This window comes from Mustela nivalis (assembly GCF_964662115.1).
Source record: "Mustela nivalis genome assembly, chromosome: 5".
NCBI classification, from domain to species: Eukaryota; Metazoa; Chordata; class Mammalia; order Carnivora; family Mustelidae; genus Mustela; species Mustela nivalis.
In genome coordinates, this window is record NC_139024.1 from 57810383 (window position 1) to 57825168 (window position 14786).

The 14786-nt window shown below is 41.5% G+C and overlaps 1 protein-coding gene across 2 annotated transcripts in view; it reads right to left on the reverse strand.

Moving 5' to 3' along the window:
- STX11 (syntaxin 11) overlaps positions 1–14177 on the reverse strand; it is a 48273-nt gene extending 34096 nt beyond the window's left edge. Inside the window, exons 1-2 of one of the 2 annotated variants that reach the window (XM_082730784.1) lie at positions 13915–14177; positions 13601–13770 (exon numbers count right to left, since the gene is read on the reverse strand). In XM_082730784.1, the coding sequence (XP_082586910.1) occupies positions 13601–13667 (67 nt within the window). In that variant the 5' untranslated portion in view covers positions 13668–13770; positions 13915–14177. Of the gene's footprint in view, positions 1–3528; positions 3783–13600; positions 13771–13914 lie in introns of those variants that run through there. The other variant, XM_082730785.1, reaches the window with a different exon arrangement.
- Positions 14178–14786: the final 609 nt, after the last annotated feature.

Here is a 14786-nt window from a genome sequence, read left to right on the forward strand (position 1 = left end):
GCCCATCTTACATATTGGGCCATCCCTGGATGAGGAAGAATTGTTGATGTCAAGACAGTGATTTGAGTTGACCGCTGTGTCTGAGACTTTGTTCCCTCATTCATTCACTTACTCATCCACTCATGCATGCATTCATTCATTCTTAAAGATGCCATATCAAAGCAATGTGTTTCAGAACGTAAGCTCTGGAACCAAATACATAGGATCAATTGCTAGCTCTATCAGTTACTAACATTACACTTTCTTCATCTGTCAAAAGCAGTCAGTTATAGGACCTAACTCACAGGAATACAATGAGAAATAAAAGACTGAATTCACATAATGAGCCTAGAATAGTGCCTGGCCCTAATAAGCGCATTATACATTTTAGCTATTACTATTCATTGTATAAGGGCCCCATGGTCCCTTAGCACAAACCTATTATTCTACTTATGTTCCAATCCTAATCATTAACTAGGAATGTAGGAGTCATCCTATACACCTTCCTCTCCCTCACTGTCTAACCCTAAAGATGTGGTCAAGTTCTTCTCATTAGACATGTCAGCTCCTTCCCTCTTTTCCAATCCTCACTATCACTGCCTGACTAAAACTTTCTCCAATTTCTTTTCTCAAATATTATAGTAATCTCCTGTGTGTCTCCCTAAAACTAGTATTGTACTCATCCAACCTATTCTCCACTTTGATTCTAAATTGTCTTTCCAAAAACACATATCTAACAAAATCACTCATCTGCTGAAGTCTTCTATAGCATGAAGTCACAGGTCCAACATGGCACATGGGACTTGGTGATGTGACCCAATCTGCCTCCCCAGCCCTCACCCTGTGCCCATACTAACCAGCCTGACAGTACAGTGCTGATGTTTCTGCTGAGTCAACTATCCCTCCATCTGCCTCTTACATTGAGAGTCATTATCTAATCAATAAATACTTCCTAATACCTGCCATGATGTAATGCCTGTACCAAGGTCAGGGAGTACAATGATGAAGAACATACTCGATCCTTTCTTTCTCATAGTAACTTTGAGACCCTCGAGGGAGAAGTGAAATATGAAAACTGAAGTAGAGTTGTCTCAGACTTAGCATTCTTTCCCCTACTAGTTGGAATACTAGTGACATACCTTATGGAATTGTAGAAATTAAATATATTTTGGCATCCAGTCCAAAAGTACCTCATCAGACTTTAATCTCAACTGTAAACTGTGACACAGTAGCTTTAGTCATCACTAAATGACTTGTACATTTGACTTGTACAGCTGTGATGTTTTAGGAAGAATTGATTTGACCACTAAAAAACAATAACCAGAAAGTTGTTTCAATATGGTATTATAAACTTATAGGCCATTAACTAGCCTCTCTGTTTTTTTTTTTTAAGATTTTATTTATTTATTTGATAGACAGAGATCACAGGTAGGCAAAGAGGCAGGCAGAGAGAGAGGAAGGGAAGCAGGCTCCCCACTGAGCAGAGAGCCCGATGCGGGGCTTGATTTCAGGGTCCTGGGATCATGACCTGAGCCAAAGGCAGAGGCTTTAACCCACCGAGGTTTAAGCCACCCAGGCATCCCGCCTCTCTGTTTTTAAAAGGTAAGTAACTCTGAGTGTCTGCCATTGTCTGGGGGTAATAAGAAGCTGGGTTTGTTTGTTTTTTTAACATAGTTATTAAATAATATGAAATATGGTTAATTCAAACACTTTAAGAATCATGCCTTTCTAATTAAAGCATTGCTAAATCACTCATTAAATGAAATGCTGTGCTTATTCATTATGCTGACACAGTTCATTCAAATCTGCAGAAACATATTGGGACGGAAGCTCTAGCATGGACACAGATTTGTCAGAGCGCCCGTCTCCTTCATGGGATTTTCCAACCTTCCACACTAATGTTTATGGCCCTTTTCAGCAACACCGTATCTTATTCATGACTATAACCAGAGCTCTCTGAAAAGGCACAGAGAAGGTGCTTGATAACTGTTTGCTGGGCTGACCCCAGCTCAACTCAGCTCCAACAGAGATGCTGTCCCCTTCTCTACTGTGTCTTAAGACAGTTGTACAGTCCTTTCTGAAGAGCCACAATCCAGCTGCATTGGAACCTATCAGCTTAAATATCTTCTAACAGGTATCCACCATCTTAAATACCTTCTAACAGGTATCCACCATCTTCAAATATTTTCATGTGGCACTAATTTCCTAAAGACAAACTGTCCAAAATATTTGAATTCAGAGAGTGACATTCAATCCCTATGTAAAATGACGTTTTTCTACCATACCATACCATGCCATACCAGTGAAAGTAATAACATATGGCTTTTACTTACTTTTCTCTTGGGCCTCTGCAGCAAAGCACATGATTTGAATATTTATCTTACATCAGCCTAGTGACCCTAGCTGGTAGGCGGTAGCATCAGTAGCTTTAGGAAACTGAAAACTTGAACTGTTACTTCCTATACCACAAGTCCCAGTTTAGCAGCGCAAGAACTTTACATCTTAGTCTTACTTTACACACACCCAGAGCAAACCTCACTTTTCAAAAGTCCATTAACAAAGCCTCACAATTAAACGAGCAGCGCTGTGAGTCATTTTTGGATACCCCTGTGGAAATAACAACTCCTCCCTCTGCTGAGAAACGCCTTCAACAAGTGCATGAGAACCACAGGAAGTAATACAGATCTCAGCTATTGTCAGAGAAGTCTAGAATTCCCTCAGGACCGTGTGGTTCTTGAAGTTTCCTTGCCACTATTTCTTGTCTTTATTCTTCTAAAAAAAATAAAGTCTTTTTATGTCGGCTTGGAAGGAGCTATTTCAAGGCAATATCAATTTCTCTCTATTTTCTGGCTCCTGATTCCCGTTGTTAAGTTCAAGTTCAGAAGTACCCATTCCGGTGTTTTTGAGAAAGTGCAACCTAAAACTGGGAGTGACCAGCAACTGGGTGGCTCAGTTGGTTAAGCAACAGACTCTTGATTTCTGCTCAAGTCATGATCTCAGTGTCCTGAGATCATGCCCTGAGTCGGGCTCTGCGCTGGGTGTGGATCCTGCTTTAGAGTCTCAGTCTCTCTCTCTCTCTCTCTCCCCCCCACCCGCCCCCCTCCTCACTCTCTCATAAGTATATGAAGGAAGGGAGGGAGAGAACAGGTGATCACAGCGAAGTAATGTCCCTGGTAATTCAGAAGACCTTCAGTCTCTCGACTTAAAACCAAAGTAGTCTTAGGTGCACACTTAGTAAGGAAAGCCTATCAACAGGTACCTGAAATAATTTGTTACGAAGCCCTAAATGCGCGGTCCCTTGCCTATTGGGACGGGGGGAAAGGTACACCGCTGTACAGGAGAAACTCAGGGCCGAGTTCCCTAAGGCGCGAGGCGGCGGTATGAGCCCTCGGGCCAGACCCGAAATCCTCCCAAAGCCACCCCTGGAGGCCCCAGCCAGCTAGGCCAGACGGCGCCCCCCGCGGCTCTCCGCGCACAGCCTAGCGGGGCGCATCCTCGCTCCTGGAGCGGTTAAGGAGAGAAAGTCAGGTACAAAGGCGGAAAACGAACCAGGAAAGGACGGAGCGTGCGAACCAAGAAGGGCGCGGGTCCCACGCTGGGAGTCGTGAGACGGAAGGAAACCTGTTGCGAGACGCCTGGCGGCGAGGCTCCCGGCGCCTCCCGCTGCCGGGACTGGGCTGCTGCTCAGTCACCCGAGCTCCGCGCCGCCGCCGCCGCATCTGGACGCCACCGGCCCAGCCCCTGGAGTCGGCAGCGCCCACAGCTGGGGGAGCAGGCCCCGCCCCGGGACGACTGCGCCGCCCCCCCCACCGCGCCCCTCCCCGCCCCGCCCCTGAGTCCGTGCGTCCCGAGAGCGGGCGGTCTGGCTCGGCCCCCTCCGGCCGCCTCTGCTCTGCTGGGAGCCCACGGGCGCTCTCCGCGGGCTACTCGAGGCACCTCACCGGCTCCCCCATCTCCGCGCGGGGAGGGGGCCCGGAGGCCCCGGACTTTCCCCGGGAATCCCCCTGGCGCTGGTGACGTTTGCCGGCCGCTGCGTTGGGCGCGGCGCGGACGCGCGGGGCAGGTTCTGGGTGTGGGTGTGACTGCGAGAGGCTGGGCTGGCGCGCACCTGAGGGACCCGCCAGGAGGCGGGCAGGAAGGCTGAGCACCGTCTTGCCAGAACCTCCTCGGACTCACCCCTTTCAAGTAGCCCTGAGACCCAGCGGGGTTCATTCATTTAGTCAGAACCGACGGAGAGTCCGCTCCGGGACTGGGGATGCTCTCCCGGTTAAAAGTAGCGCCGAGACCCTGTCCTCGACGACCTGGCATTCCAGTGCGGAAAGATAAACGGATAAAGGTTGTATTATGTGAAATGGTGGTATCTGGAAAAACAAGACTGAAGCTCAAAAGTTAGGAAATACTAAAAACAAACAAACCCCAAAAACAAACAAACAAAACCAACCCTCATTGATGGGGAGTTTCAGGGAAATGAAGAAGTCAACTGAGAGAGTTTCCAATGGCTGAAGCTAGAACAATTTGAGAAAATTAACAAATAAAGTGGTATTAGACTGCAATCCAAAGTAAAAAGAAAATCCATGAGTTTCTAATGATATAAGTAGTTGAATGAATAAATAAATGGTGGAGAGGTGATAAATCTCTCCTGCGAAGAATTTGTAAAAATTTATGTGAATGTAACTTCTCACTCCTTAAATATGGGGTGCTCTAAGTGACTAATCCCAAAATGTAAGGTATGGAAGGGGGGGAAAAGAGTAATTTCATAGTGGAGACACCTAAAAAACAGGGCCTCAGCCAAATGATCAAGGTCAACATTAATGGTCATAAATATATCGTTGTTAGTATAAGCACTTGATCTGTGATGAAAATGTCACTTTACCTCTGTGGCCTTCCTCCCCAGGCCCATAACCCCAGTTTATCATAAGAAAAATATCAAATTCCAACAGAGGAACATCCTGCAAAATACTCCACCAATATTTCTCTAAGCTGTCAATGTCATCAAAAACAACAAAATTCTGAAAAACAGCCACAGCCTAAAGGAGGCTAAGGAGACATTACACCTAAATGTGTGTAGTATCCTGAATGGGATCCTACAACAGAAAAAGGCCATTGGGTAAAAACTAAGGAGAGGTCTCCTAAGTGGTTCTGACCATTAAGAGTCTGCTTCCTGATTTCAGTTCAGGTCATGATCTCAGGGCTGTGAGATGGAACCTTAGAGGGTGCTCCCTTCAGCAGGAAGTCTGATTGAGATTCTCCATCTACTCCCCCCCCACCACCACCAAGTTCCTGCTCTTGATCTCTCCCTCTCTCAAATAAATAAATTAATCTTTTGAAAAAACAAATAAACTCTGAATAAAGTATGGACTTTCATTAGCAGTACAGTATCAAGATTGGTTCATTAGTTGTGATGATATGCCATATTACTTGTAAGATTATAATAGTAGAGGAAAATGGGAACAAGGTTTAGGTGAACCCTCTATACTATCTTTGCAGTTTTTCTGTAAATCTAAAATTGTTCCAAAACATGAAATTAATTTTTTTTAAAGATTTTATTTATTTATTTGACAGAGAGAAATCACAAGCAGGCAGAGAGGCAGGCAGAGAGAGAGAGAGGAGGAAGCAGGCTCCCTGCTGAGCAGAGAGCCCGATGTGGGACTCGATCCCAGGACCCTGAGATCATGACCTGAGCCGAAGGCAGCGGCTCAACCACTGAGCCACCCAGGCGCCCCAAAAAACATGAAATTAATTTTAAAAGTAAAGCAAAATAAGAGAGATGAGGGGTGTTATAATAAACTAAAAACAAAACAAAACAAAACAAAACAAAAAAAGGGTTTATTCCAAAGACCTCTAAGATAAAACAGTGTGCAGGAGGAAACAATGTGGCTATTTGAGTTATGACTGTTTCAACCAGAGAGATCTGCAGATGTAAAGGCCCTGAGGCAGGAGGATGCTTGGCTTCTAGGAGTAGGGTCAGTGTGGGGGGGACAGAATGATTGGGAGAAAGACAATGGGTGGTGGAGCTAGGGGTGGAGAACAGAGTACGTAGGGCCTTGGTGGTCATGATAGTTTTAATACTTTACCTTGACTGAGAAAGGAAAACATTAAAGAATTTTTAGTAGAAGGGTAACCTGATATAGCTCGTTCTTTCTTTTTCTTTCTTTCTTTCTTTCTTTCTTTCTTTCTTTCTTTCTTTCTTTCTTTTTTAACTGTTGTGTTGACAAATTAGAGAAGAGGGTGAAAGAAGCCCAATTTTACAAATTCAGGGTAGATTTATATCCTCTACACCATTATAGATTCAATCTATAGAATGAGTAAAGCAAATTGCCCTCCCCAGTATGGGTGGGCCTCCTCTACTTTGTTGAAGGCCAAGATAGAACAATAGGCTGGGGAAGGGAGGATTTGTCCTCTTTGGGCCTGTTTTTAAGCTGGGACATAAGTTTTTTCCTGCCTTCAGACTTGCCCTCAAACTGGAAGTGACACCATTTACTCTCCTGCTTCTCAGGCATTTGGACTCAGACAAGAATTATACCACGGACTTTCCTGGGTCTCCATCTTGCCGACTACAGATCTTGGAAGTTCTCAGCCTCCATAATATATATGTTTCATTCATATATACATGGTTCTGTTTCTCTGACAACCCTCACTGATTCAAACCCCCAGCAGTACAGCTGGTAAGAAGTGGGCAGGTTCTGGATATATTCCCAAGGAGATGCTGACAAGATCTGATTAACTGAATGTAGGACATGAGAGAGTAAAAAGGATCAGGATGAGCAATTAGAAGAAAAGAGGTTTCTTATGCTAACTGGGGAAGACTGCTTGAGAAGTAAGTCGTGAGGTTGGGGGAGGGGAGGAAAGGGTTGCTAGGAACTGAGTTCGCATTTTGGACACTTTAAGTTTGGAGTTGCCAAGAAGGCATTTAGATAGATGAGTCTATGATAATGCTATTAATTGGGAGTGTTTAGCATATAGGCGATGTGCAGATAGAATTTATTTACTTATTTATTTATTTTAAATATTTTATTTATTTATTTGATGAAGAGACAGAGACACCAAGAGAGGGAACACAAGCAGGGGCAGTGGAAAAGGAAGAAGCAGGCTTCCCACCTAGCAGGGAGCCCGATGGAGTTGGGGCTCTATCCCAAGGTCCTGGAATCATGACCTGAGCCAAAGGCAGATGCTTAACAACTGAGCCACCCAGGCACTCCCAGATAGAATTTAAATGTGTGAAATCTGAGCCCAGGACTCTTTGAAAGTCAGAGATCAGGAAGATGAAGAATCAGAAAAGGAGAATGAGAAGGTATAATCAGTGATATAGGAGTTAGACTAACTAACAGTGGTATTCTGGAAGCCAAATTAAAACAATGTTTCAAGAATTACTAACTCTATTGCATGCTGCTAAAGTAGGTAAAATTAGAACTGAAAACAGCAATGGGCTTGGCCACCTGGAAGTCACTGGCACACTTGCTAGGAATTTTGGTGGTGTGTAGTGATCAAAGCCTGTCTGGATTGGACCCAGAGAGAATGAAAAAAGAGCAAATGGAGTCAGAAAATGGGCCAATAGCTGGAAGAAATATATGGTCAAGAGAGATATTTTTATTTTTGATTAGAAGATATGCCTGTTTGTATGCTCATGGCCATGAACTAAAAGAGAAGGAAAAAGTGATGATGCCAAGGAGTAAAGATCATTGTTGTAGCAATGTTCTTCAATAAATGAGCAGGGGTGGGATCCAATGAACAAAAGGAATATTGGGGTTAAATTGGAGAAGATAGAGAAAATAGAATTCTTTTCTGATAGCTGGTGGGGAGGCAGAACATATGGGCACAGACGCTGGTAAACGTGGAGGCATAAAAATGTTCTATCAATGAAGAAGCAAGGTTATCAATGGAAAGAGAAGAAGTTTGAGAAGAGGATAGAAAGTATGAAATATCATCCAGGGACAGTGAGACAGTAAATAGACTTTGAAAGTATAGTCAGATTACTGGTTAACACTAAGGGTTCATTTGAAGTCAGGGACCATGACATGAAGTTGGTAGAGTTGTGTGTTCTCACCAGCCTCGTTCGCCTATTTGGGTTCGAATAAAGCTAGGCAGAGGTCCAGATACAACCAGAGTTTGGAGTTGCCAGCTGAATATGATGGAGGAGAGAGGGACAAGAGTGTGGAGCATCTATGCAAGGGAATGATTATAAGGAAGGGACATGGCATTTAAACCAAGGAGAGAAGAGAGGACATGTTGAGGACGGTGTTGAGGCAAAGTGAAAAGGTGTTAGGTTAATGGATGGGAGGCTCCAGCGTATCAAGGAATTGTGCAGTGGGGGATTAGAGAGATTCAGTTGGAAAATGCAAGTTGGTTATCAGAGAGTGGGATCTTCAAGACTTAGATGCTGAATGGCTGAAGATACTGATAATAACAAAGTCTAGACTGACCTGGGCTTTCAGCAATTGCTATGCCCCCCACCCCCACTTCTAGGCTCCCAGGTAGGTCTCCTATGTTTTATACATTTTTTTCTGGAGAGCTTGGCTCTCACCTCCGGTGCAGATTTTCTGAACCATGAGTATGGATGAGGAGTTTAGGATAAACCCAAATAAAGCAGGACAAGCGCTTGGAGAGGGTCATAGTAGCTACATGAAATGAAGTCCTGTCCTCTGTATACACCATTTTGTATCCTCCTGCCATCCCAAATTTGAAGCGCGCATAAACCCACTGAACCTCAGGACTGGCAGGTCATCTAGCCCAGCCACGCCTCTCCATTACAACTCCTCCACCACCCTCAGTAAATAGTCATTTTTTATCCCCACACCATGCAGCAATCCCCAACCACCATTTCTCTTCGCCATACTAATTTGCAAACTCCTTGAGGACGTATGTTTCACCTGTCTTTTTTGTGTGTGATACAATATATGTGACATACAATATACCTTTGTCATCATTTTAAAGTGTAAAGTTCAGCTCCAAAAGTACATTAGCATTGTCACGTAACCATCACCATCCATTTCCAGAATTTTTTATCTACCCCCCCCAACTGACAACTCTGTACCCATTAAACACTTAATTCTCCAATCCCCCACATCCCCACCCCTAGCGTCCACCACTCTACTTTCTGTCTCTATGAATTTGACTACTCTAGACATTCCCGTAAGTGGAATGGCACAATCTTTGTACTTTCAAAACTGGCTTGTTTCACTCAGCATTATGGCTTCAAGGTTTATCTATGTTACAGCATGTGTGTCCGAATCTTTTTCCTTTTAAAGGCTGAATAATATTTCTTTTTCGGTCATTGCTTTCATTTTTCTGGTATATATACCCAGATGTGGAATTGCTGGATCCTGTGGTAATTGTCTCTATAATTTTTTTTTTGTTGTATCATCACACCATTTTTCACAGAAGCTGCACTGTTTTACACTTACACTAGCAAAGCACAAGCATTCTGATATCTCTACCTCCTTGCCTCACTTGTTACTTCTTAGAACCTATCTCTGATTTCTTCTCTTCATAACACGCTGCTGGACACATGATGTTGTATGAGTAAATGAACAGCTGTCATTAACCCTGTTGAAAAGGGAAATGAGATTAAATGATTTAGCAAGCCCCATCTTGCACATCTTGTTTTAGATTCACACTGTCCCCTATTGTAGCCACAGGTAGCTATTTAAATTAATTAAGATTAAGCAAAAATTTAAATTGTTTCTCTGTCTCAGTGACATTTTCAGTGCCCAACGGTCACCAGAACTAGTGGTTATTAGTGCCCGCTTTATTGGACTGCAGGGAGTAGAACATCACGGTGAACATTACCAGTTCTTTGGTTACTATATTGGGCAGTGCTTTCTAGATCCTGCTAGTGCCCTGTGCTTTTTCCCACAAATCATATTTGGATAAGTTTTTCCAGAATTGCACAGCTTAAAATTTAAGATAAAGGTCTTTCTTTGAGGAGGGAAGAAATATGCTATCTAAAAAGTCTAAGGCCCTTCATATATAAGTGCCTGCTATGCAAGGTCTCAAATTTTTGTGTTTAAATATTAGATTTGCACTTTTCCATGATTTTGTGGTTCTGTTGTTCTAGATGATTACCTTGATGAACACAGATTTGCTAACTTAGGTAAGTCTTTATGTCACTCAAAATAGTTATCTACTAAACCATTGGTTTCAAAAAATATTTTTAGATTCAGAATGGAGGTTATATTTCCACTTACTACTTTTTACCCAAAGCCTAACACAATACCTACGACATTAGAGATTCTTAATAAATATTTGTGGAATGATGGGTGAATAAATGACAAAAGTAAGCACTGAGCAGAACTTGGGAGCTCAGGACACTAAGATAACATTTTAGAGGGTGACACCCTGGTATAAAGAGATTGAAGAATATGGATCTAACACTTTTTTCTTTTTAAACAATACAGGGATTTTAAGCCGTGTTCTTTTCTCTTATTGTTTAAAAAGTAGCTCAAAAATTCCTGGAAGGATCTTGTCTAGTGCATGTTTATAAAGCTTCAACTTGTTTATAAACACCAGCCACCAATGAATATAATAACAAGAAAAAATGAAGAATTTTATTAAATCTTTTTTAAAGATTTTAATAATGTCAGCATGTGTGAGCATACCTTCTGTTTGCCCTTCAGATTTACTTGCTACCTTCTTCCATTCTGCTCTCTACCCTGGATGGTTGATCTTAATGAATGATTGCAACAGGCTCCTCTCTTTGGCTTGCCTTGGGTTTAGCCAAGAGAGAGATCTAGCAGGAGAGCAGAAGCAGAGGATGAGGTTGGGGAATTTATTCCAAGCAGAAGGACTATCTGTGTTCCTAACAGAAGGTCACTATTCCTCTAAGATGGTCTGTTTTACATGATTCCCTCTCCTTCTTGGTTCTCAAAACCTCTCCCTACTCATGATTCTCAGGCCTGGAGTATGACAGCCTGAGAGTCCCGAAGATTTCCACTCTGCCTATACCATTATAATATTACCTTTATTTATAAACCTTCATCGAATTATTCTAATTTGAACATGTCTCTGTTTCATGGTGGGAACAGCCATCCTTAATCAGCTAGACTGTAGTGTATAAATTCCTGCTTTGAAACTTTTATACCTACAGTCTGTACAAAAATATTCTCTGATAATTTTAGCATCTCTTTATTTCAATCTACCGGTTAGCTTTTTGAAGAAACCATGTTGTATGTGATATAATATAAATTTTTCTCCAGTACACTCGGACTAGAAGAATATTCTGATTCATAGGCACATATTCTTGCATATATTTTCTCTACATAAAATATTGTTTGTGGAAATATATAAAGAAAATTATAAAATAAATAGGTTAGTGTTTAAGATATTAAATATCTTGATATCTAGATGATTTCTGGATATGGGAAAATCTGTACCTCAGCACTGCAAACAAACCATCACTTCTCAAAATACACAGTTTACCAGAGAATATCGTTTCTAACCTTTTCTTATACACTGAATGTTTGTGTCTGCCAAAAATTCGAATGTTATAACCTAATCCCCAATGTGATGATATTAGGAGGTGGGGCCTTGGGAGGTGATTAGGTCATGGGGATGGATTCATGTTCTTATAGAAGAGTTCCCAGAGAGCTCTCTTGCCCCTTCCATCATGTGAGAACACAGCAAGGAGACAGCCATCAGTGAACCAGGAGGCAGGCTCTCACTAGATACCAAATCTGTTGGCACCTTGATCTTGGGACTTCCTTGTCTCTGGAACTGTGACAAAGTAAACTTCTGCTATTTATAAGCCATAAAGTCTCGTGTATTTTTGCTATAGCATATAGCCTACGTGGACTAAGACACACTTTGAAAGCTCAATATTTGAAGGTACAATTATTAGTAGACATCAGCTCATTTAAAAATATATAAAACCCATAATGCTAATACTTATATTAAAGATAACTGGGGACACCTGGGTGTTTCAGTCAGCTAAGCATCTGCCTTCAGCTCAGGTCATAATCCCAGGGTCCTGGGATCGAGTCCTGCATTGGGTCCTTGCTCAGCAGGGAGCCTGCTTTCTCCGTCTGCCTGTTGCTCCCCCTCTCTCTGACACAAATAAGTAAAATCTTAAAAAAATAAAATAAAGATACCTGATACATATTGCTTAGTTACAATGTGCCAACTACTACTATGCTAACACTTTCATATGTTATTTCTCATTACAAATTTATAAGGGGTGTACAATTCAACCTCATTTGATAGAGGAGGAAATGAGCCTTAAAATCTCCTGCCCACTGCCCCAACACCAAGAGGCAAAGGATCCTAGATTCAAATCCTTGTGTCCAACACAAAAGTCTTAATTCTTAAGAATTAAGAATCCAGGGGCGACTGGGTGGCTCAAGGGGTTAAGCCTCTGCCTTTGGTTCAGGTCATGATCTCAGGGTCCTGGGATCCAGCCCGGCATCAGGCTCTCTGCTCAGCAGGGAGCCTGTTTCTCCCTCTCTCTCTCTCTGCCTGCTTCTCTGCCTACTTTTGATCTCTGTCAAACAAATAAATAAAATCTTAAAAAATTAAATAAAATAAATTTTCAAAAAAGAATTAAGAATCCAAGATTATTGGATTCAATTAAGAATCCAAGAACAGCATTAAAGACCATAGAACCAAAAAATAAGGACTATCTGAAGCAAATTTCTCTTAACCTGTTACCTACACTCAAAGAGTGATGTCTTAATCTAAATAAGCTTAGAAAAATTACTAAAAAGAAAGAAAGAAAAGAATGCAACAGATAACTCCTAGAAAAGCAAATTTCTTATTGTATAGTAAGCTTATTTTTCTGTGCACAATACACAAGGAGAAGTAGAAAATTAGCGGTGAAAATGGACTATTTGGGTGTTAGTTAAATCTTCCTGCCTACAATTCTTGAAATGACATGGCTGTATTTTTATTTTAACCCAAATAGCAATTATGTGAAAACTTCCCTTTGTATACTGGTATACTTGCAAGAGGGTTGAAGGTGAGCATGTACAGATGTTCTATGTGTACAAATAGAACATGCTCTGTCAAAGAGAATGGGCTAGGGGTGCCTGGGTAGCTCAGCCCGTAAGCACCTGGGACCAAGCCCCACATCAGGCTCCCTGGTAGGTGGGAAGCCTCCTTCTTCCTCTCCCACTTGTGTTCCCTCTCTCACTATCTCTTTCTCTCTCAAATAAATAAACAATCTTTTTTTAAAAAAGTGAGAGAGAGAGAGAGGGAGAGAGACAGAGAGAGAATGGACTAAAGAAATATCAGGTCTAGAGATATTATAATTGATCTGCTTAATGGCTCTCAATGATTTTTCTGCAACTGTGATTTTGCATAACATGTTGCAAAACTATTTTTAAGATGAGACTTACTCAATACTCACTTCTGGTAAACCCCTTTTTGCACCACTGCCCTGTCCTGCGGAACTGATAAAAGTGAAACAGAAAAGCATAAACAGAATGTTATAAATAAGCCATGCCTTTTAATAATAAAGTAATGGTTTCATCATGAGCCTTTAAATATTGGTTTTGAATTGCAACAATTAAATTTGTTCTCAACTAGCATAATTTTCACAGACTAAACATTTTTATAATCCATATTTTGTTCATTTAGATGAATTTGTGCCATTCATTTAGAAACTGTGTTTTTCTACACCAAAAAGCCTTACCTTGGGGCTGAGACATGATTTTCTTCTCTTTTTCTTCATTCATTTCGTCCTCTTCTTGCAGCTTCATGACTTTGTCTTACTTTTCCCTTTAACACAATCTTCAAAAGGACTGAGTCCTTCCTCAAAAATGGTTTATAATTTCTTTGAGTGCATGGACCACGACCAGCATCCTTCCATGACCATAAGGAAAATTTACAAGTACAATATTGACACCACAAAAAACAAAGAGATCTCAAATGGTGAATATGTTTTAAAGATGAGCTTACTAAACGTGACACAGTGAGAACAGATTGAAGTCTCAGCAGTAAACTCACAGATTGAGGGAACAGTCTTCTTGTGGATACCTCCTCTTGGAATGATGATCTTGTTGAGGAGACCCTGGAGAAGCTGACAGATGTTCCCCTCAGTCCGCAGCTCCTCACCTTACTTATGTGCCAGGAGCGTGAATAGGAATCTTTGGTGGGAGCTGACAGGGCCTTGCATCACTAAGTCTCAGTGTCGAAAGCAGGCCACTCTAGCTGATTTCTTTAAACCCTATTTTCTACAAGTTGGTGATAGGCATAGTCAATTATGAAACAGGAACTTTTGCCACAATTCTACATCCCTAGTCACAAAGAAACATTTACAAAACAAATGCCCCCAGGCAAATTGGAATTCATGATTGATTACAATGCAAATGTGGGTGTTGCCTATAATCTTTTCATGCCTTATTTTTTTCAGGGTCCTAGGACATCATCTCTCCAATTTAAGTAGTTAGTAGACCCCTCATCAAGGAAAAAAAATAAGTGACACTTAGTTCTGACAAATGTAATGTAATATAATGTAATGTATAATGTATAATATAATGTAATGTAAACATAATGGTACTTACATAAACGTGGTATAAATTCCTTATGGGGACAACCTCATTAGAAAACTATAAAATTCAAACAAATCATAGGTGGGGTTTAAGAACCAAATGAACAGAGGGAGAAAAAAAGAGTGAAACCAACAAACAGGTGCTTTAACTTTTTTTTTTTTTTTTAAGTAGGCTCCACACTGGGTACGTTTTTCAAGTAGGCTCCAACACAGGGCTTTACTCACAATCCTGAGATCAAGACTGGAGTTGAGATCAAGAGTCAAACATTTAACCAACTGAACCCCCCTGGCACTCCTAGACTCTTAACTGTGGAGAACAAACTAATGG